The sequence below is a fragment of the Betta splendens genome, chromosome 16 (genome assembly GCF_900634795.4).
Source record: "Betta splendens chromosome 16, fBetSpl5.4, whole genome shotgun sequence".
NCBI classification, from domain to species: Eukaryota; Metazoa; Chordata; class Actinopteri; order Anabantiformes; family Osphronemidae; genus Betta; species Betta splendens.
The window spans coordinates 20,251,143-20,272,599 of record NC_040896.2 but is presented as its reverse complement, the minus strand read 5'-3'; the positions used below and the strand labels follow the sequence as shown (position 1 = coordinate 20,272,599).

At 46.5% G+C, this 21,457-nt stretch overlaps 4 protein-coding genes across 6 annotated transcripts; 1 reads left to right on the top strand and 3 right to left on the bottom strand.

Annotated features, from left to right (window-relative positions):
• Window positions 1-717: 717 nt before the first annotated feature.
• dcaf13 (ddb1 and cul4 associated factor 13) lies at window positions 718-6,296 on the bottom strand. The gene is made up of 11 exons (XM_029129930.3): window positions 6,080-6,296; window positions 5,567-5,766; window positions 5,377-5,484; window positions 5,196-5,285; window positions 4,971-5,126; window positions 4,777-4,854; window positions 4,615-4,697; window positions 4,221-4,385; window positions 3,501-3,636; window positions 1,660-1,823; window positions 718-1,142 (listed from the first exon to the last, which is right to left on the bottom strand). Exons 1-11 carry the CDS (start codon window positions 6,171-6,173, stop codon window positions 1,055-1,057), a joined length of 1,362 nt encoding a protein of 453 aa, XP_028985763.1. The 5' UTR covers window positions 6,174-6,296; the 3' UTR covers window positions 718-1,054.
• A 156-nt stretch (window positions 6,297-6,452) lies between these two features.
• LOC114843409 (mitochondrial folate transporter/carrier-like) lies at window positions 6,453-9,549 on the top strand. The gene is made up of 7 exons (XM_029129932.3): window positions 6,453-7,067; window positions 7,170-7,320; window positions 7,399-7,484; window positions 7,703-7,857; window positions 8,424-8,537; window positions 8,735-8,880; window positions 8,955-9,549. Exons 1-7 carry the CDS (start codon window positions 6,863-6,865, stop codon window positions 9,079-9,081), a joined length of 984 nt encoding a protein of 327 aa, XP_028985765.1. The 5' UTR covers window positions 6,453-6,862; the 3' UTR covers window positions 9,082-9,549.
• A 58-nt stretch (window positions 9,550-9,607) lies between these two features.
• On the bottom strand, window positions 9,608-13,545 carry LOC114843410 (collagen triple helix repeat-containing protein 1-like). Of its 2 annotated transcripts, XM_029129933.3 has the most exons (5): window positions 13,307-13,545; window positions 12,336-12,404; window positions 10,842-11,060; window positions 10,540-10,756; window positions 9,608-10,060 (listed from the first exon to the last, which is right to left on the bottom strand). In XM_029129933.3, exons 1-5 carry the CDS (start codon window positions 13,415-13,417, stop codon window positions 9,918-9,920), a joined length of 759 nt encoding a protein of 252 aa, XP_028985766.1. In that variant the 5' UTR covers window positions 13,418-13,545; the 3' UTR covers window positions 9,608-9,917. The 2 variants fall into 2 exon arrangements, with proteins under 2 accessions (XP_028985766.1, XP_028985767.1); XM_029129934.3 differs by lacking the exon at window positions 12,336-12,404 and having other exon boundaries at window positions 13,307-13,534.
• Window positions 13,546-13,686: 141 nt separating this feature from the next.
• LOC114843406 (frizzled-6-like) lies at window positions 13,687-20,975 on the bottom strand. Of its 2 annotated transcripts, none has more exons than XM_029129924.3 (8): window positions 20,816-20,975; window positions 19,404-19,838; window positions 17,393-17,589; window positions 16,740-17,322; window positions 16,237-16,656; window positions 15,484-15,632; window positions 14,999-15,412; window positions 13,687-14,922 (listed from the first exon to the last, which is right to left on the bottom strand). In XM_029129924.3, the coding sequence occupies exons 2-8, from the start codon at window positions 19,599-19,601 to the stop codon at window positions 14,754-14,756; spliced, it is 2,130 nt and encodes a 709-aa protein (XP_028985757.1). In that variant the 5' UTR covers window positions 19,602-19,838; window positions 20,816-20,975; the 3' UTR covers window positions 13,687-14,753. The 2 variants fall into 2 exon arrangements, with proteins under 2 accessions (XP_028985757.1, XP_028985758.1); XM_029129925.3 differs by having other exon boundaries at window positions 19,404-19,817; window positions 20,816-20,974.
• Window positions 20,976-21,457: the final 482 nt, after the last annotated feature.

Genomic DNA, 21,457 nt, shown 5'->3' with positions numbered 1-21,457 from the left:
TTTTGCATTAAAGGGCAAAAATCTGCTGGATTCATCTTTGTCTTTATTTGTCAACCCAAAGTTGCATGTTTGAAAATCCATAAAGATATAAAATAAAGCCTTCCACAGTTGCAGTTTTGATAGGATTCAAAGGACAACATTATCTATAACCTACCTCATTAGAGCTGTGAGTAAATGAGCACAAATGTGGTGACGATAAAATGGGTGATAGGATTTAATTCTTCATGTTTCATTATGTGCAATTTTTTACAGAGCAAATCTGTCATTATAATCAAAGTGAACGTTAGTTCAACACTTACAGGCCTATTGGGAAGACAGTGGTGTGGTGGTCAGCATTGTTTACCAGTTTAAATCTACTGGAGAACCACGTGCCTCTGTGTGGAGCACAGCCCATACTCCTGTCAGCCTTAAAAGTGGTTGAGATGATGGACATGTGAAGGTAAAGTATGATTTGTATTTGTTTACCTCCAAGTGCAGCACCGCAAGAAACTGAGTCATGGAGAGGATATTTCAAAAGCAGAAATTGTGTGGCCTCTGCCATCTGTGCCATCACCTTAGAGCTGAATGAGAGCAGCAAAGTGTGCATTCAGGTCTGGCTATTCAGAGCATGAAAGAAACTCCACAGAACATCGTGTACAGAAACCTTACGTCTTGTCTGGTAGTTCGATCTTCAAGAATGTTAACAGTTGTTATAAATATGGACATAGACAGGTGAGATTCTTTGAACAGTTTTTAATTATTTTCTTGAATTGCTTTGGTCGTTAATTCTGTGATGACAAGATCCAGGCTCACATACACAACCAAGAATGAAGGTTATACTACCACCTGTGTAAAAGAACTAAGATCAATATAATAAATTCTGGCGGAGGAGCAGAACATGTCTGTTAAAAGATCTGTGTTACACTTATAACAATGGAACAACTTGCTGTTTGAAAGTCTTTGCCATAATTCACAAGTCACCTTTAATAATAAATGAATTAACTGAAGTCAGTCTGAAAATCCTCCTCCACATCTCTTAAAGGAAGTCCCTGGCCCTTGTATTCTCCAGCTGTGCTTACTGCACCACAGCAACAACAGGTTTGTCCTTCTCAGAAACCGGAGGGACGCTTCCAGGTTTGCTGTGTTTACGGACGTTCCTCTCCCTGGAAAAGAGAGGAGAGAAATCAGCACATAACTCAGCCTGCTACTCACAATATTCAGGAAGGGACGGAGGGAGGAACAGACTGAATATGAGACTGTTGACCTAACGCCTATGTCACTGATGTACCCTGAATAAAATGAATAAAGCATGGCTTCACAGTCCAAACACGCAGCTGACATCACAATGGTGTCAGTAATTAGAAAAAGGAGACACACACACACACACACACACACACACACACACACACACTGGACAACAGGGAAAAGCGGGCAATCATACATGTGGTACATGCGTATGTAAGGCCTATTCAGTGCATGTCACAGGGACAGGCCCATCTGTGAAATTTTCCATTAGGCTGGTGGGAAAGCATAGGTCAGACCAACCCTGGCAGTGGCCCAAGTTACCATCACCTCTATGCAGAAAGGACTTCATGCCAGTCCTACAGATTAATGCAGAGGCTACTTCAAGTGTTAAAATAACATCGAGCAAGGGAAGTAAATGAATGAACAAATACATACTTCCTACGGCGAGCCTCCTTCATTATGTTCAGCTCCTTGGTCTGCCGGTAGATGAGCTTGGGTAGATGGCGATGACGAGCAATGCGTCGGATTTGTGGGAAATGCTGGAACTTCTCCTTCAGCTTCTGATTGTAGTTGACAGCCTGCCTCTCTCTAGGCACCAGCTACAAGAGGAAGACACAAGATCGTACAATTAAATTAAAAAGGAGTTTCAAGCGATTTTGTAATAAAGTGTATGCTACACAAGACCATGCACATTTAGCTTGTAATGACCTCAAATCGCTTTTTTTTTTTTAAGTGATGAAACGTATGAGGCACAGACTTTTGGTTCCATAACCTCTTTATTCAGAACTGAACCAGAGCGTTAAAACATCAAGACAGCAGCTGAGCAACATCCCTCTCTACAATCGCTCATAAAACCCATCAGCAACATCATCGACTTTGGCTGAGTCTTCTCGCTTCTGAGGCTTTCATTCTAATTAAAAGCAATGATTTGTCTCAGATTCAGTTTGTTGCAAAAGAGCTGTAAGTTGCAGATCCTGATGGGTTAAACAGATTCCTCTGGATATACACCCCCTCCATCCCTCACTTTGTTTCTTCTAAACTATTAGACATGAACTTGGACCTTATTCTGCGTAAACACGGTCTCAACTCATAGGCTGAAGAGCCGGCTTTCTCAGTTCCCACGGTTTAAGCAAGTTGTTGATTGCCAAACCACCACCATGCTTAGACAGCAATCTTGCTGCCATGTCATATTAAAAAAAAAAGGCAGTGATGAGTCAATTGTTCCAGAATAATGGAATTACTAAAAATCGAAATAAACTGAGGTTGCTGGATTTAACACATTTAGCATGATGGATTGACACTGAAGTCAGAACTGAGCTATGTGCAGCAGTTGATAGAGGAAGTCCCCCATCATTCCAGTCTGATGCCTTCACACAGACAAAGCCTTGATTCAGCGTTTCAGCATTTCTTGATAATTAAAAGACCCTCCGAGTACAACTTGACTCTTAATACTTCATTATGTTCAGAGCGGCCCACTTTAAGTGATTGGCCGATTTAAACTGCTGATAGGAGCAGCCCTTGTCTGATCTGTTTAAGTGCAAAGCTTGTGAATAAATCTCCTCGTACGCGGTGACAGTAAAACAAGTGCCAAAAGTGGGGCAATTTTCTACTGTGAAGCTGCATCACGAGAATAAGCAAGAGTGAATCCGATTAGGAATGAAAGATGGCAGTTAGAGATGGCACAGAAACGCCATTGATCTTTATTATTCAGCCATAACTGGGATGTGGGGCATTGGCACACTTCCCAGCGTTTTACAGGGTCTTTATTTGACAGTTGAGCAAAACATAACATTAAGGCCATCGTTTCTGCCATCACAGTTGATGTAACCCAATTATAATGCACGCTGCACTCACTAACAGAGACTTTAAGAGTCAGTGGAGTTGTCCGAAAAGAAGTACGGCAATTAAGCATGTGTACTGAAATTCAGAGTTTTTGGGACCTCCCCCTGCCACAAAGGCTACTGTGCTAGTACACTGTACTTATGGAGAGTGATTCCACCCTAAGTCAGCATCCATAAGGGCATTTGGTAACAGCAGCGCTCTAGCTGGCATAGTTGTCAACTCGCTCGCAGTTGAGGTGGGCAGGGAGCCACAGCTGTGTCGAAGAATGCAGCTAACTCAAAACTGAATTTCATAATATATGGGGGAGGGGAGTTTAATGCATGTTTGACAGCAAAGGAAGAGCCAATGACTCACTGCAGAAATTGTTATGAGAAATTCTTAAGAATTAGCAGAGCAAGCGACTTTTAAAAGAGACACGATAGAGCTAGACTCACCACTCCAAGTTTCTCAGAGGCGCTGGCTTTCCACAGTCGAATGTTCATTTCGTCAGACCCACTCAAGATGTACTTGCTGTCTGATGACCACTTTACACAGATGACATGTTGCATGCGTTTGGTGTGATACACCTCCCTGAAATTCAGATAAAGAAATAAAAAACAAAATACACACACGCGCTTTAGCACAAACATTTGCTTTAATTAGTGGTAAAAATCTGATGCCACAGTATATAATGCCCAGGTTATGCAAATGAGGTGTGAGCCTTCTCTCTTTGTGGACTAACATATGACGTAGGGGAGGTCAGTTTACAGTGTCCTTTTTGATGTCTTGGTAATGGCAATTGCCAACATTCGCCAGAGCAATGACAATGATGGGTACAGCCACATGGCACAGCTCATAAAAAAAAATCAAAAGGATGTGGCCACACTCCACAATGCAATGTGGTCAAGTGAGCCTCCATAGTACATTTCAATGGTCTAACCAGCTGTCACTGTAGTTCATGACCTATGCAACGGTTTTCGGTAACAGTAAATGTAAGGCAATGGTGAAAGTCCAGTTCTGGGCCCAGTTTGCTGTGGGCAATGTTTGGTCCAAGCTTAAGATGAGGCTCTTTGACAAAACCTAGTCCACTTCGACTAAGTGAAGAATTCTGAATGGAGTGATCTGGGAAATGACTGGACTAATTAGCAAAACGTGAAATTTGAAATGTTACTGACCTGCTGTTGCTTCCATCCTTGCGGAAGATACGAATTGTCTTGTCAAAACTGGCAGATACAAACTCCTGTCCAGTGGGAGAGTAATCAACATCCAGCACTGCAGACACATGGTCCGTATGCACTACAATTGGCCGATCCAGGAACCTCATGTCATATGTGTAGAGACTGGTGAGAGAAGCATAAAATTTCAATAATTTAAACATCTATTAAACATAACAACACAGTTTGCTTCACCTACAGTGAAAATACATAGTTTAAAAAAAAAAAAAGAATCACTTGAAGGTGCTCAATTAATGTCAGTTTTGCCTAACAACTTGCAGTTATTTTAAATAAATTCCTTTCAAATGTCCCAAATTGGATCATGAAATTACAAATATAGTAACTTCAAACTTACTTGTAGTCTTCATTAGCACAAGTGAAATAATAGGCTTCCATGGGGTTCCAGGATAATGTGTTGGTTCTCATTGTCATTATAACCTAAAGATCATATGAATAAAAATATTTAGACACCTTTTAGAAAACAGTGAGTTTGAGAAAAAGGTGGAACTCCTCCTACCTTTTTAAGTGGTGCTGCTTCCCTCATGTCATACAGCACTATACTTCTATCTGATGCACAGCTCCCAAGAAGTTCGGTCTGTGGAAAGACAAACCAATAACTTATGAAAAAAAAGGTATCAGCAAGGATTTCAATGTGAGGAAATTTGATCAAGGCTAACTGCTCTTCACTGTGGTGAACATAGGATTTTTTACCTGTACAGGGTTAAACCGCACAGAGCTGAAGCTGTCTACACCCCATGTGAAAGAACGAATTGGGCTACTTCTCTGCTCATCCCAGATGTCCACCTGCTGGCCACATGTTGCAAACACACCATCCTTCCAGTGATGGTCTACTCCTGTGAACACAGTCTACAAGAGAAAAACAGGTTTAGCAAAATCTTACATTATTATAGTAAAGAAGAGTCACACTGATCATACCTTGCCCAGGATTGTCTTAAGTGGCTCCTCTTCCTCTCCATAACCTGGCGCCTCCATTTTCCATTGTTTGATTGTTTTATCCTCACCAACCTGCATACCAGCAAAATGACATTAACCAGAAGTTGCATTACAGCTTGCCAATTAGGAGGCTGTTCTGTTGATGTTATGTGGCAGCACTCACTGTGAAAAAAGAAGTTCCACAATAGCGGACAACCATCCCCCGGACAAAACTCTCATGTGCTTGGAGTGTGCGCACACATTCATGCTTGGTCAGATTCCACACTTTCACCTAAGGTTCAAATAAAACATCTTGTCAGTGCTGAATTTACTACTTAACACGAGGCACCTACAGTAAAGATATAGATAGATACCTGTCCATCACAGGAGCCAGAGAGCAGGGTGGAGAGGCTCTTGGTGTGTTTGGCCATGCAGTTTACCCCATCTCTGTGTCCATCAAGGGAGGCCACGAAGGGTTTAGCAAACACCCTTTCCAGCTTAGTGGCATTCAGAGCCCGAGTGTACTCTCTGCTCAGCTCAAATGGATGCAGTGTTGGGTCGTAGTTTCTGGGAACTAAAAACAAAAAGATGTCAGAATACTTTACTTGCATTCAGAATAATAATAATTTATTGTGCACGCCAATATACAGATGTTAGAGCATTAAACATTCACGGTATCGACACATACACCGTAGTTTATTTTTTAGTTTAAGTTGAAATTAGGTTTACACATTAAATGGTACCATAAAACATAAAATATCTCAAACACTGAGTGACAGTAAATTATTTATCATACTGTGTGCTATAGTTAATATCTGTGAAGCAGCGTGGCTAACATAACACTGTACTAGCAAACCGCTGAGGCGAATCTTAAGATTAGCACTTACCGCGCTGAATATCTAGCTTGGTCTCCCGAACGAAATCGTCAGGATTCCTTGACAACACTTTAACTTTCATTGTATCAATGAAGTGAAAAAACATACACGCACTTAAACATGTAGGCACGTTACAAATGCAAGAAAACGTTAGCAGACAATTGCCCAAGCACCCATGTGTTTATAAAGAACTGCGTTTGCGCCGCGTTGCATTGTGGGATTCCCGGTCCTCCTGGTTGCGTATGCGGTTGCGTCAGTAACAACCAGAAAGAAAAATAAAGCTGTAAAATTGAACGTTCAGCTGGAAATACAGTAATGTATTCCTCGAATAGATTGACTAGTACGAAAGAACAAAAATACAACAAATAGCTGAGCTTTCAGTGGCATTATAATAAGATGCTTTTGGGGAGATGCTTTAACATTTAGTTGAGGAAATAAAATAATATAATGACTTACCTAATGACATAATGACCTATCTGATAAAGGCTTTATTTTGAAGGGCAAGACCGGACGGTGCTTAATCACGACGGTGTGACGTTGGTGGCAGCAAGGTCGAGCCGTGGCTGAGCTGCTGAACGGGTTGCATGTCGTTCACAGGAGCAGTGACAGCGCATGTTCGTAACGTGGTTCAGTACCTAACAGGCACTGAACATGATTCTGTCTAAAGAGTTAGGGGCGTCTGTACTTTATAGTCCCACTTTATAACAGTGGCAGCGAGTTAGCATACATAGTACGCGTTTAGCATTAGCAGATAAATACAGCTAGCTACGATAAGCTAGCTAGCTACCTGTAAACATGAACTCCGCTCCGGATCACGGACCTGTTCCCGTCACAGACACTGCACTGTCCAGCAAACCCGTCTCTGCTGTGTCGTTAGCTGGACACGTCCGGCAGGTCTTCAGTCACGTGAGGATAGAAAACCTGGTCGCTGGGCTCAGTGGAGGAGCGGTGTCAACGCTGGTGCTTCACCCCCTGGACCTGGTCAAGATCAGGTTTGCAGGTACCGAGTAAATGTATAGTAATCTGGCATTTACAGTCGATTTTTATTCAATTATATAGTCTGTTGCTGCTTTTAGAACTCACGTGTGTCCTTTCAATGTAGTAAGTGATGGTCTGGAGATAAGACCTAAGTACAACAGCATCATGCACTGCATGAAGAGCGTTTGGCAGCAGGAGGGACTGAGAGGACTCTACCAAGGAGTGACACCCAATGTTTGGGGAGCCGGAGCGTCATGGGGTCTTTACTTCTTTTTGTACGTATGCAACTAAACGTGGTGGAGGGTTGGCAGCGCTTTGCACCTGCCTTATTTCACACACTGTCTTTCCCACAGTTACAATGCCATCAAAGGGTACACGAAGGAAGGCCGTCAGACGGACCTGAGTGCCGCTGAGCACCTGGTGTCTGCAGCTGAAGCAGGTTAGTCCCACGTCTCACGCCACACAACGCTGGTCTGAGCTGCGGTTCATGTTAAAATAAAGGCTGCATGCACTGTCATCATGTTACGTTTACGGTTTGTTTACACGTAAATATTTATTTTCGAACTGAATCTGGTTATGCTTGTCTGATAAAGTTGCCACTATAGTTTCAATAAGTTGTTACAAGCACCGACCCATTTCTCACTCACCCTCATCTAGGCATCCTAACACTGACCCTCACCAACCCAATCTGGGTGACCAAGACCCGCCTGGTGCTGCAGTACAAGTCAGACTCAAACAGCAAACAGTACAAGGGAATGGTGGATGCTCTGGTCAAGATCTACCGTCACGAGGGAGTGCCTGGCCTATACAAGGTAGACATGTGCGTTACACTTCCATATAATGCACAGTAGAAGCAATTTCAATTATTTTTTCACCGAATGGATAGAAGGAGTTGTAGTGTCTCAGACCTCCCTTTGCTTGTTTGGACCAGAGGGACCAACACTGGTTCTTGAACGCCACATTTATGCTTGTTTCCATCTATCCCTGTCCAACCCACTGCTGACTACCTCGATCAAATGTGTTCAGTCAATTCAAAGCTCTAAGGGCCAGGCTAGTTGGGAAAACAGACCAGCCACAAGGGGGCGTTGCAACCTTGGATTGGCTCTAGAAAAACACAGAACTGCTGATTAGGAAATACATTTTACATTTTAAACGTTTAATTCTTTTACCAATAAGCTATAACTTTTTAGAATTTTTAAATTGTTTTACACCTTAACAATTGTTAAGTAAATCATTAATGACAACTTGACTGACTGAATTGGGCAGGTGTCTTTTTGTTAAAAGTAAATTAATTATACATTAACTTATACTGAAGTCATACTGTGTGACTTTGAGGCTGTCAGAACAGATTATTATACGTAATCTATACTTTATTTAGGGCTATGTTCCCGGCCTGTTTGGTACATCCCATGGAGCTCTGCAGTTTATGGCCTATGAAGAGTTCAAGAAAGAATACAACAAATACAAGAAAGTGCCTTCAGATGCAAAGCTGGTGAGTCATTAACTCTGTGAACCACAGGCAGACTGGAAACATGCTCAGTGTTTAATAAAACTCAAGTATGAGTCTCATAAAGGCAAAGCCACAGTTGATGCGTTAATTGAACAAGTGACTCAACAGTTTTCCTACTTTGGTGTGTTTTTTTTGTCACTCCCTTACTCTCCCCTATATTTTTCTGACTCTGTGAACAGAATGCACTGGAATACATCACAATGGCGGCGTTATCCAAAATATTTGCTGTGGCCACAACATACCCGTATCAGGTGGTGCGAGCTCGCTTGCAAGACCAGCACAATAGATATGATGGAGTTATTGATGTCATGAGACGGACATGGAGGTATGGTACCGATGCTCTGGCTTTCTCTAGCCAGCAATGTGGTGTATGGTTCTAATCTATCACCTTCTCTTCAGGAATGAAGGTGTCACTGGTTTCTACAAAGGGATCATCCCCAATGTGATCCGCGTCACTCCAGCTTGCTGCATCACCTTTGTAGTTTATGAAAACGTGTCTAGCTTCCTGCTGCAGCAAAATGAGTGAAGCTGAGGAGACTCTGAGGTCACACGGAGACTGTGGCTCCACATCAAGATACAGGAAATACAGAGAGCAAAGACTGGAACTGAACTCCCTCCTCCCTGTGAACGTCCTGATGTGAGAAGTCTTCAGTCGAACAGAAAACTGAGCCAAGAATCATTTTGTGGACTTTCTGTGAGATGTAATGGATAGACTCGCTATGGGGATGAAGCTTGTAAGTCTGTTTAAGGCTTGTATGATGGGAGATGAATCATGAAAATGTTTCATCCTACTGGAATTATGTTTACGTTTTATGTTTCCTTGGCAGCAGAAAGCTAAAATGGGACAATACATATACAATATGTAACATCAGTTTCTTTCTCTTAAGTTATTTTTGTGAAGATCTTTTAGTCTGAAATCACTTCTTAATAATTTTTTACAACAAATTGTAACCGCTCTGTAAAATTTTGTTATTAAAGTCGATATTTGGTGAGAGTCATTGTAAAGCCACATAAATGCTGCATTGGTTGAAAACAGTAACAACAACTTTAGCTCTTTTACAAACAATTTATTAACAGTAATATTGAATATAAAAAGTTCATGTGGGTACATTTTTACACAATATCTGTTGAAAGCTGCTGTTGTCTAAAAGCAGCTGAAGCTACAGTACGTTCATCTGTGGGACGCAGTAATCCTGTTTATTGGCCTGTCAACTAGTGTAGAATTAAACACGACAAAACAACATTCAAGTTACCATCAGTGATGGTGCTGCGTCCCAGCAGAAACCACACCTGATCATTTTGGACGGCCAGATAACAGACTACTGTGCGACCGGCGCTGGGCCCTCCCTCGCCTCCTTCTTTTCACTTAGACAGTTCCTCGATGATAATCCTGGAGACTGAATTCCACCCTGTGGATGCGTCACCTCTGGGATAGTCTGCGCAGGTCCCCACCCACACGGCCACATCCACCAGGCCAGCTTTGACGCCTTCACACAGCCCTTCAACTGCGGAGAGATGAGAGGCTGCTTGAGGGAATTTCAGGGAACACCCAAAGTGATTCCACAGATGGAAATTGTTAATTGTTTTGTTTTTGAGACAGTGGTGAACTTTTCACGAGCTAATTTGAGATTGTAACGTTGCTTTGAAGATTCTGCGCTGGGCTTTCCCGACTCCGCATTAAGTAAATACTCACTGACCTGTGGTCGACCGAGGCTGGGAGCACAGACCGTGAGGTCAACCAGTGAGGACGAAGTGCATGTAAACCTCTCCCTCCTCACATTCTGTCATTAGATGATGTGCAACTCTCAAACCATTTCCCTCTACAAAACCAAAAACCCAGCGTGCAAACCCAGTTTACACTGTGGTTTGTCAGTTGTGTGCAGGTGAAGCAGCGGTGGGAACCCTTGCGTCAGCTACACACACTGTGTGTGTTCATCTTTGTCTGACTGAAGCCCGTGAACGGGGTCACGCCTTGTGTCCCTACCTGAGGACGTTCTGTGGATGTTGATGGTGGAGTTGAGCTCAGGACTCCCCTGGTCTAAGTAGATGATGGACTCTATGGGCAGCGGTCCGGTGCACTCGGCTCCGTTGAAGGTGAAGTACCACCTCTGGCAGCAGGCGCTCTTGCACTTGAGCCTGAGGGAGCCGCTGAAGAGCACTCGCAGCGCGCTGTCTGAGCGCAGCTTGGTGAAGGTGCAGTCCTGCAACACAGCGGGGGCGCCGAGCCCTTGGTGGGTTCGGTGCTGGCTCTGTGACACTCAGAACGGCGCGCTACCAGTGACTTACCGCTACTTTCCCCAGGTCGATCCCGTAATTCAGAGAGTTCCACGCGCACTGCTTGTAGTTGGGCCTCCAGGGCTCCTCGAAGATCTCGTTCACGCACTCGCCCTTCTCACCTTTGGACCCGTCGCGGCCGGGGATGCCTGGGGTCCCTGGAATGCCGTTGGTCCCTGGATTCCCTTCTCTACCGGGGGCGCCTGCTGGGCCCTGAAGGCAGCTGCCGTACTAAAAACACAGCACAGGGAGGAAGCTGAGAGCCAGAAGCCACACATAGCATCAGCACGGTCCATTGTTATCAGGCTTCCGGTCTCTTCTTGTGGGGGTTTGGGCCGCGTGCTCCACAGACACCTACTGTGAACGCTGCCATTCATCCAACCATCACACAAAAGGCCAGAGTGTAACACGCTTCCCATTTAAAAAAAACACAAACATGCCGCGAAGCCAAACCAAGGAACAGCAGAAGAAGCAGCAGCCGTGAAGCCGGGGAGGAACGAATACAAAGCGGTGCGTTAAGGAGGAAGGGAAGGTTTGCTGACGGCTTAAATTAGCAGCTGTTGTGATTCATTGTTCTTCTGAGTCTTGCGCTGACACAAACGCACAAAGAAAAGACACATTCTGACCCACTGATTGCAGCGTTCCAGGTTCAACCTTTTTTTAGCCCGAGTTGGGTTTTGACTTTGATCTGAATCATATAATCAGAACTGGCCTAAACTGAGACGGAGGAGCGTGTCCTCACCTTTAAGCAAACGGCTGGTGCCGGAGGCCCTTGTGTCTGGGTTTGTGTGGGTCAGTGCAGCCCCTCTTTGCTCAGCATGCAGCTGTGGAGTAGTTACAGGGGGCACAGAGCCAAAAGACCAAACAAAGAGCTTTTACTCCCTTCACTCTCAGGGCAGAGAGAGCGGCAGCCTTTAGTGGTCCTCCAGAACAGATGGTCCAGAGTCTGTTTTAGCCATTAAGGGGCTTTGCTGCTGCGACCTGACATCATCTCTTTAGGAAACTGGGAAGTCTGCAGAAACCAGTGAATTTTGCACTGATATGCGCGTGAGCTAATGTACCTGGAATGTGTCCTGAGAATAAAACGAAGCGGGACTATATCCAAGCACCTCCACAGAAGGTTGGTGCAAAATGGAACTGGGATGAATATTAAACAAACCTGGTTGTTATTCAGTCACTTAGGGTGAATGGGATTTTGTTGGAGGCCTTTCAGACCCGACTGATGAATGGAACCTGTGTTTGCCTACGGCTGACTTTTACATTAGCTTCCAGTGTGCTGCCTCTATAGTGGTGCCCGCTGCCTGCATGAATCCCCCTCCGGCCTCAGCCAATATTATTGCACATATTCCGTTGCTGTAACTGAAGCACAAAGGCTGCATTCGCCCCTGAAAAAGATGAGGAATCAGCAGTTTTTCATGCACTGAAGTCAGAGGTGAAGCTCTCCAGGAGCGTGCAGATCAGACATGGGCTTAGGCAGCGGGATGCAAAATAGTGCTCAGTGATTACCACATAAGTCGATCGTTCTTCCCCAGAGCGACTAGTGCAGTTGAGCTTTTCGGCATCATTTCCTGTGCACTGGATACAGACGGCAACATAGGATGCTGTTCATTATATCCGTCTGCTGTGGTCTCAGCTGTGGTCCTTGCGTTTGGAGGATAATAGAGATCAACTATACTGGTGGTTGTCTAAGTGGGGTATGGAGGCTTTGAGGAGTCTCGGAGCACCCAGGGAAATAAGCACTAGGCTCACTTTCATTTGACTCCCAGGAGATTAAAAGCACACCGTGGCTGTTCCTCCAAACCTACAGCAAAGAGCCTGACGTCATTCGGAACAAACACATGAATTGGATTGGACTGGATTCATGGAAATATCAATTAAAACACTTAGAATAGTCAATGTCAGTCACCACTTTCTCCACAAATGTGCATCAGCCCTTTTTTAAAGCGGTCCCACCGACAGATAACAAAGAAAGGCAGACGCACAGTATGAGCCAGACCCCGGCTTCCTGTTTGCCTGTGTTTTTTCTGTCTATTCAGTCTGCTGGAGAGCGGCCAAGCTTGGAATAATACAGAACCAGCTGACCATACAGAAGATACGGAGCTGCAGCCGCTGCTGGATCCAGGTCGGTCTGGAGACCGTTTGGACCAAGTGTCGACCACACTCAGTCTCACTGCGAGCCCGCATGCGGATGATTCAGCGTGAAGAAAATGAAATGAAGGAATCGTATTTTTTGGGGGGGGGGAATTTCCGTCGTTTTAAAGAACATATGAGAACAACAAGTATGACAGAGCGAAAAGTCAAATTAGAACGAGGTTAAAGATCAAAACATGCGTTAATGTTCTTAAAAATGCGTTAAAGCGGCTAAATGAGGATATTAATTTATTGACAACGTTTTTATATCTAAAACTAATTACTTTCCTCTGTATCAGAAGTGAGATGCTTGTTAGGATGGGATCTTATCGCTTATTGTCGCTTACCTTATCAGCATCGGGATCTTTGCGGTATCCTCTACTTTTCACCTTTTCCACGCAATAAAGCGGCAAAACCAAGCAGGCGAGAAGCAGCAGACGCGCAACGAGGGGAGACATCGTTGGCGAGACAAAGGGCAGCTGTGTGCGCTCCGAGAGCTGAGGCGACAGTCCAGACTCCAGACTCCAGTAGGCTTCAGTCCAGAGGAGGGCAGGACGAGCGAGAGGAGCCAGTCAACTCACAGAAACGTCCTCTGGAGAAAAAAACCCCGAGATCCGTGTGGGCGCAGTGAGCGCCTCCGTGCGCAAAAGCCGCATTTTGTACTCACAATTTACGCACTTAATTAAGCGTCAACACATTCTGTCTTTCATCGTTTCATCAAATGTAATTGTTCATTTCACACAATTTTATTGAAAAGACACGTAAAAGTAGTGAACAGCTCTCAGAACTGTATAAAGCATTTCACGGATTACACTGTATCTGAACACATCATCAGCAACAGGCCTGTTTACATGGCAGCGTGAGAACACAGTGGAAATGGACTGACACGATTCCCTTTCATTAGTGTTACGGACACTTTGCCCTCAAATACAAAAGGTAACAAAACTTAAAGAAAGACGCATAACAGACAGTTCAGTAGGACAGAGGCTCAAACAAATCAAAGAGTTCTGGAAATGCTTGAAGACGATATGTGGTCTGAGAGCCATACAGTATAAATACACCCTGAAGAAATCCCCAAATTATAAAACTAGTTGTGCTTAATAATTAGTGGTTTGTGCTTGTAACAACAAATAGTGCAAAGACTGTTTGATCCGTTTCCTCAATTAGATTCAGAACGTTTTACACTAGTGATGAATGCACCAACACAAATAGACGTACATCTGCAGGTGCTTTGAAGAGGAGGGAAAAGTCAAATGATGGTACGACTTTATCCAAGTCCAACCTCTGCAGCAAAAACAAAAGCACGGGTTTTATGAAAAAACTAAAAAACTATTATAAAAAACAACAAGTATGCATTTTATCAAAAGCATTTCAAAGTAGCAATGTAAGTAATGAAAGCTAGAAAATAAACCACCCCATCCAGGAAGGATATTCACTGTGCTTAGGTTGCACACTTGGCCAAGCCATGATCTTTGTAACATACCCAGTGCAGTGACTGCTACAGTGTAAGAGCATTAACATAAATACATGTTCACTAGTGTCTGTGCACAGTAGCTCAGTACAACTAAAAGACACAATCAACCCCCCAAAACAATCTGTAGTCTGCACAGATTCTGGTCCAGCATCACTTTGGAATAACTAAGGTACAGTTCCTTTAGCTGGTGATTTACATTCACTGACTATAATGTGGAACGTACAATCATAAGCTCATGTATGGAGCTTATACTAATGAATGGGTGCACCAATCAGCACATGACCGCTGTCTCAGTGATGTCCAAGACAGGTTCAAATGTCTCAGCAGCCCATGTCCTTTGTGTCCTTGCTCTCCGTAGGCGCCTCGCGCTCCAGTTGGAAGGTGGAGCCTTGGATGCTGCTGCTGCTGCCTAGTGGAAGGTTTGAAGCCGGAGGTTGCTGTCCACTGGGATTCTGCCTGGCGTCTGACACTTCACTCCTTGGAGTCACCCTAAAGCACAGACACACGTGAGACTGCAGGTGGTTACGACAGACCCTGCTGCAGCTGCTGAGCTACAATTTCTCACCTTCCGTCTGGGACCCTGTGCATGCTTTCTGAGCGGCTGCTGACCTTGCTGGAGCTCCCGCCCTTGCTACGTCTCTCTCCCCCTTCCCTCTCCCTCTCGCGTTCCCTCTCCACCCTCCTGGAGCTTCGGCTGGAGCTGCCCCTCTCCAGATGCTCCCTGGCTGACGCCTCAGACAGGGAGCCCTGCACGTGGGGCTCGTGGTTGTCCAAGGCGGAGGCTCCTTTACTGGTCGAGGCGGCAGCAGGGGAGGCGCCGGGCTGTGCAGCTCCTGTGCTTGTGCCCATGGACTTAGAGATGACCTTGAGCTTACGGGATCTTGGGCTGTAGTGCTTCTTCTTGTGCTGGACCCGGCTGTTGTGCTTGAGGAAGAACTCGCAGGACTCCTGGAGCACACGGCGGCTCTCGCTGATAGGACTGTGGGTTCACGGACACCAAATGTTTAGTGCGTGACAATTTATTGCAAACCATTTCTGAAGGCGACTTACTCTCTCTTGCGGGTCCTGTTGAAGAAATAGGCCCATTCCGAGCACGTCTTTTTGCTGCCAACCCAGAAGACTGCAGATATGCCAACTACTAGAGTCATCAAGTATTTCACCAGGAACAGGGAGAGGTCAGGACGGTCGTGCTCAGTTGTCTGAAACGAAGAAGCACGCAACATCTTAGTAAATCGGAAAATGTGTGTAAATGAATTAACCAGATTCTTACTATAGACAAACCCGAGCTTTATAAACTGCTGCAACAAACAACTGAGTCGAGTTTACTTTATAACTTTTCCTCCCTCTCTGGGTCGATAGATGGAGCACAAGGACACACTTTCGAATTTTAAATCTAATTAGGAAGTCTCTTTTGGGTTGTTACTGCCTTTTTGGACAGTCGTAAGCCTCTTGTGATACATCTGCTTAATTATTTATATGCAGTTGCTTCTAACTGACCTTTGTACAGTGCATTTCATGCACAACGGAGCTGTTTATAGTTAGACGGAGAAGCCTGGTCATTTTTTAAGTCTTTGCTTCACTGAAAACTATCTGAGCTGACACAGAAAAGAAACTTTATTATTATAAACTTTATTATAACTTTAAACTGCAACTATTTAATTTTATAGTATCGTCTTGTGTTTGCTATTGCAAGTTTGGCTTTGTGCTTTCTTCTGTACCCCGCCACACCCACGCTTTGTGTGTCTCATTCAGCTGTGACCAAACCTACATATTCAATCACATGAGCCAACGAAGCACAGCTACCTTGTAGGAGCAGGGGATGCTGTACTCCTGACATCGGTCATTGATCCAGGTGTTTTCCCAGCTGACGCGGTGACTCTGCTCGTAGGTGTAGCAGGCCAACAGCGTGACCAGCGGCACTAGGTAGAGGCAGCTGAACACGCCGATGCGGATCATGAACTTCTTCAGCTTCTCCTGGTTGCGCTCGTCGTGCTGAATCACCTGCCGGACGTGGTTGAGCGAAACGATGCCGGCCAGGATGAGGAAGAGGCCCACCACCACGCCGACGCACAGCGGCGCCAGGACGAAATAGCGCAGGGCGTCCAGGTCGTAGAGTCCCACGAAGCAGACCCCGCTGATGTTGTCCCCTTCGACTTTGTTCAGGGCGAGAAGCATAACCGTCAGAGCCCCGGGGATCCCCCAGGCGGTGGTGTGGAACCATACCTGCAGACGAATCACACAGCAGCCACCATTACCCACAAGACCAGCCGCTACCAGCCATCAGTAATAATGGGAGGAAACCTCACCGCTTTCTTCTCAATAGCCTCACAGCTCCACTTGGGCCCAGCTGCCAGGAACCAGGTGATGGTGAGTATGACCCACCAGACAATACCGGCCATGGAGAAGAAGTAGAGCAGCATGAAGAGCAGGGTGCAGCCTTTGCTCTGCGAGCCCAACACCACCGTGTCCACGCCCGCGGGGTGGGCCGGCGCCGCGCAGGCCGCGGTGTTGCCCAGCAGGAAGCCCACGAAGTACATGAGCGAGACCAGGCTGTAGCACACGGCGTAGAAGATGATGGGGCGCTCGGGGTAGCGGAAGCGCTTGACGTCGATCAGGAAGGTGAGGAAGGTGAAGAGAGTGGCGCCCAGGCAGATGATGGAGCACACGCCGATGAAGCGCTTGGCGAATTCAACGTCGTGGCGTTTGAAGTACATGTTGGAGCAGGGCGGGGCGCAGTCCTGGGCGCCCAGGAAGGACGAGCCCTGACCCGGTTTGGTCTTTAGCTGCAGCGGGCACCAGAAACCCAGCTCCCTCTTAGCAGATGAAGAGATCATGGGGGTCGTAGCTGCTGCTTCCACTGAAGCAGCAGTGGAGCTACACAGGTCCAGTCTAGAAGAGAGAAACAATGTGGTTTATCAGCAATCATCAAGTGTGCTGTGTGTTTTGGTGCTTTTCTTACTTGTCGCACTGGAGCTCAGGAGGCCAGCTGACGCCGAAGACTCGGATGTGCTCCTCGCAGTCGGACAGCACGGCCTCGCACTGCTCCCGGCACGGGCGGATCACGTTGCTCTCCTCGGTGCATTCTGGGACGAAGGCCTGGCACAGGAAGTGGTGGACGGCGGGGGAGCAGCGCAGGTTCACCAGGGGCATGAAAGGCTGCGACGCAGAGAGCAGGGCCGAGTCAGAGTGTTATAAACGGAGCCATTCACTCCTTCAGCAGCCGGGCGACCGGCGCTGGTCAGGCCTGAAGGGGAGGGGGCAGGAAGTGAGCGCGCACAAGGACAGGCCAAGGATGCAGGAATGCAGCGAGCCGCTGACAGACGAGGCTGCCGAGGAGCCGCGGCGGGGCTTGATCAGTGGCCGAGCTCATTCTCCCACAGGGAGAACCACATGGGGCCCGTGTCTTTGGGGCCTGGGCTTCGGCCCCTGACAGTAAGCGCCCTTGTTTCTCTGCTGTGGAGGTCCCGACCTCCTTAGCAATGAGCTCCCCGTTACTCACCACCCCTGACCTTTATTTGCTTTAGAGCAGAGTTATGGTGAAAAGGACACGGCGTTCAGGAAGCTGCCGCCAGCAGACAGTCTGATTTGAAAAAGTCATTACTGCTTCAGTACTTCAAGGATTTATTGATTTGAAAACAAAACTGCTAGCTGCTTACTTTTCCAACTTTGCTCGAGACTGTCGACTGTTTCCTGCTTGTTACTGTACATCAGTGCGTCCTTCCGCTCTCTTTGTACTCTGACACTTCAAAAAAAAATCGTCTGTTCCAAATGCTGGCAAACGCTGGTGGAATATGAGGCCAAGGGCGGAAAAAGGTCAGCCCTCCTGCGGGAAATCCTACCGATACCTTGGCCTGAGCTCAGCACAAAGCAGCGCTCTGCTTGATTACAGCATCTGGGCTTAGTGATAAATGGCTGCGCGCCTTCAAAGACGGCTATGAATAGTAATGTCGAACGTAGGCCGGGAGAGCGAGCCCGTCGCCCGGGAGACGGGGCCGTGGAGGTAGGACCGCGCGCTCGAGGGAAGGAGCGAGCGAGTAACTGGGAGAGAACGCACTGTGGCACGCGGGGTGGGGTCGAACCGGGTGTGTCCGTCCCCTTCCTCCACAAATCAAAGGCCTCGCACAACAAAGTCGAAGTTTGCCCGTGGCCAAAAGCCGCTGTGAAATAAGACGCTCATGCCATCGCTGGGTGCCTCACAAAAGGCTCCTTCAGCGGATCTCTGCTCCTGTTCAACACTCCGACACCGAGCGTGTGTAACCCAAACCCGGAGCTTCAGGAATGTCAGGACAGAGGACACAGGAGCAACAACAGGCCAGTTCGCTGCTGAGCAGAGACTCAGTGTAACGGTGGAGTCGGGGCCATACTATTATTTCAATTATTTGGAGCTAAGATCAGACTGTCGGGTTAAAGCTACATCAACCTCAGCAGCGCGTGTCGTTAAGGTGATGACACTGGTGCAAGGTTTTAAATCACGGATGGACTAAAAGCTCATCACCGGCCGCCAACGACACTCAGGTGTACCTAATAAAGTGACCACTGAGTGCGTCCCCTCCTTTAATCATCACAATCACAATCCAAACAACACAATGTACGTTACCTCGACATAACAGTATAACGACCACTTCTTACTAACAGAGCTTTAACGTGTGGCTCCAGCAGACAGACGTCCCTCATTCCAAACCAATTCTCTGCTGAAATGTGTTCACAAACGTCCCTTAGTCACAAGTTCTGACCGTTCGAAGCGACTGTACAGATACATGAGCAAAACAGCTTCAGTGTCTTATTGAGTTAGAGCTCTGTAGAACGGCCAGGCAGGACGTGACTGGTGTTCTGTGTGCAGATGCGATTACGATACGACCAGTACGGACTGAAAGTTTACCATCAGCGTATTCACATCCAGGTTTACAGTTCAATTAAGAACTAATTGGAATAACGAGCAACAGTCTGACGACTGCTTCACGACAACTCACCTCCATGAGGCCGGCTGCGGCATCCTGGTCATAGTGTTCCATCATGTTGGGGAAGAAGGTCATGTTGTAGGACATCCCCAGGCACCGGTGCACTCTGATTGGCTCACAGGTGAACAGGCTGTGGGCGCCGCAGCCTCCCAGCCACACCAGCGGCAGCAACAGCCACAGCCACAGCCACAGCGGTCGTGGCATCGGCATGGCGACGGCCCAGCGGCGGCGAGCGTCTGCTGCTCTCTACAACCAGAACGGGTTGGTCTCTGCAGCGCGGCGAGGCTTCCTTGGCCCGAGTGTGGAATTCCTCTGGCTCAGGCCGTCATCCACGTCTCACTCCCCCTGAGGACATCACGGGGGGAACGGGTGGGCGCCGCCGCTGCTGGAACCTTCCCATCAGCCCCGCGCCGGCCCAGGATGCGACTGAGGGTCACAAATGACTATCTGTGAAACACACACAGACTGAGGAGGGTTGTTTTACACCACACACCACACGCCACATCTCGCGCTGATTTACTTTCCGGGAAAATTTCAGAAGCCCTTTCTTCAAACCAGTCATTCCTGTAGCCTCTAATTAACCCATCACCTGAAGTAAATAAGGACTTAACTACTTGGCTTTCTTTTCTATATGCACGCCTAGGTCCCTCGAGGTCCTGGCTCCAGCTGAGGGGAAATCACTGCTCACAAATCCACGGGGGGACTGTGAATTAAAGGGCCCAAATCCTTGTGCAGACATTTGAGCGCATGCATTCACAAAAGAGGGGAATGCGAGGGATCCGGGCTGATTCGTTTAGATGAGTCTCAGCTTGTCCATCCACATTAAACCTTCGCATATAAGATGTCAGCGTCTCACACAGACGCTCGTTGCCACAGAATGGGAAGCTAAACGACCAGTACGTGTCCCAGTCTGGGACTGGCTTTACTTCTGGTTACGCTTTGTAAACTCGCGCATACAGGTGTTATAAACAAGTGGCGTTTGAAGTAGTTTACATAAAGATCGGCTCTTTGAAGAATAAAGAGATAAGCTGTTTATAGTGGCTGTGCTGTGATTATGATATCACTGTGGTTTAGCGTTTACCTGCCGCCACAGCACTGTTTATTAAAATAATAAGCACCTCCAGCGCAGCGTGCTGCTTTTTAACTTCACGGGACCCATTGTGTTGGACAACTGCATTAACGTAACACACTACTATAATAAAAGTTAGCAAAGCGACGACTTCTCCCCACCTACAGGTTGGTAAAAAGCCCTATAGCCTTAAAATGACCGTGTTCCTTTACCGACGGCAGGAAGTCGCTTTTCCCGTGAATTAAACAGCAGCTGCGGGGGAGAGGACAGTAAACGTCCCCGGCTGCGACGGGGCCCGACGCGGCGTCGGGAAGGAAAGTTAGAAAGAGGCGAAATATGACAAAGAAACACTCACCGTCATCTGGTCAAGACGTAACGTAACAGCTGAGTACACACACGGACGTGGTAGTAGTTCTGTGGGAAACTTGGAAGCGTGTTTCCTGCAAAGGCTCCGCCAACGACCAGTCCCTGCGTCTTCTGGCGTCCGACCTGAAGCTGCGTTCACTGGAAATTGGAAATAGGACAATTAAACGTTTTAAATAAAGGAAAACGCTTATATACATTTGTTATTGTTAGCTATAGTAGTGGTTTCAGTGGGTTCTACTTGCTGTAAAAAGGGCAGCGAGGAAAACGGAAATTAGGTTAGTAAAGACTCACACAGTCTGAAGAGCTGTTTGGGAAGAGCATTTGAACGCAGCATGCATGCACATAAAAAAACAAGGATGCGATAAATTAAAACTTAATGTGAGGAGTAGATGTATGGACGTAGCAGGCAAGTTTAAACGTGTAGCATCAATCTGCTTAATGTTTTTCTTGTTGAGTGAGACAACGAAAGTGAGTTTCTGCTACCACAGCTACCACACTGTGTTCAGTGAGGACTGAATTCTAGTTAGTCTAGTTAGACTGATTCTAACTACAAATGCTACTCACACTTATGACACATGTCAGTTATGTAAAATTATTATTTAAGTATTTGGGAGTATGTGAAAATCTCAGT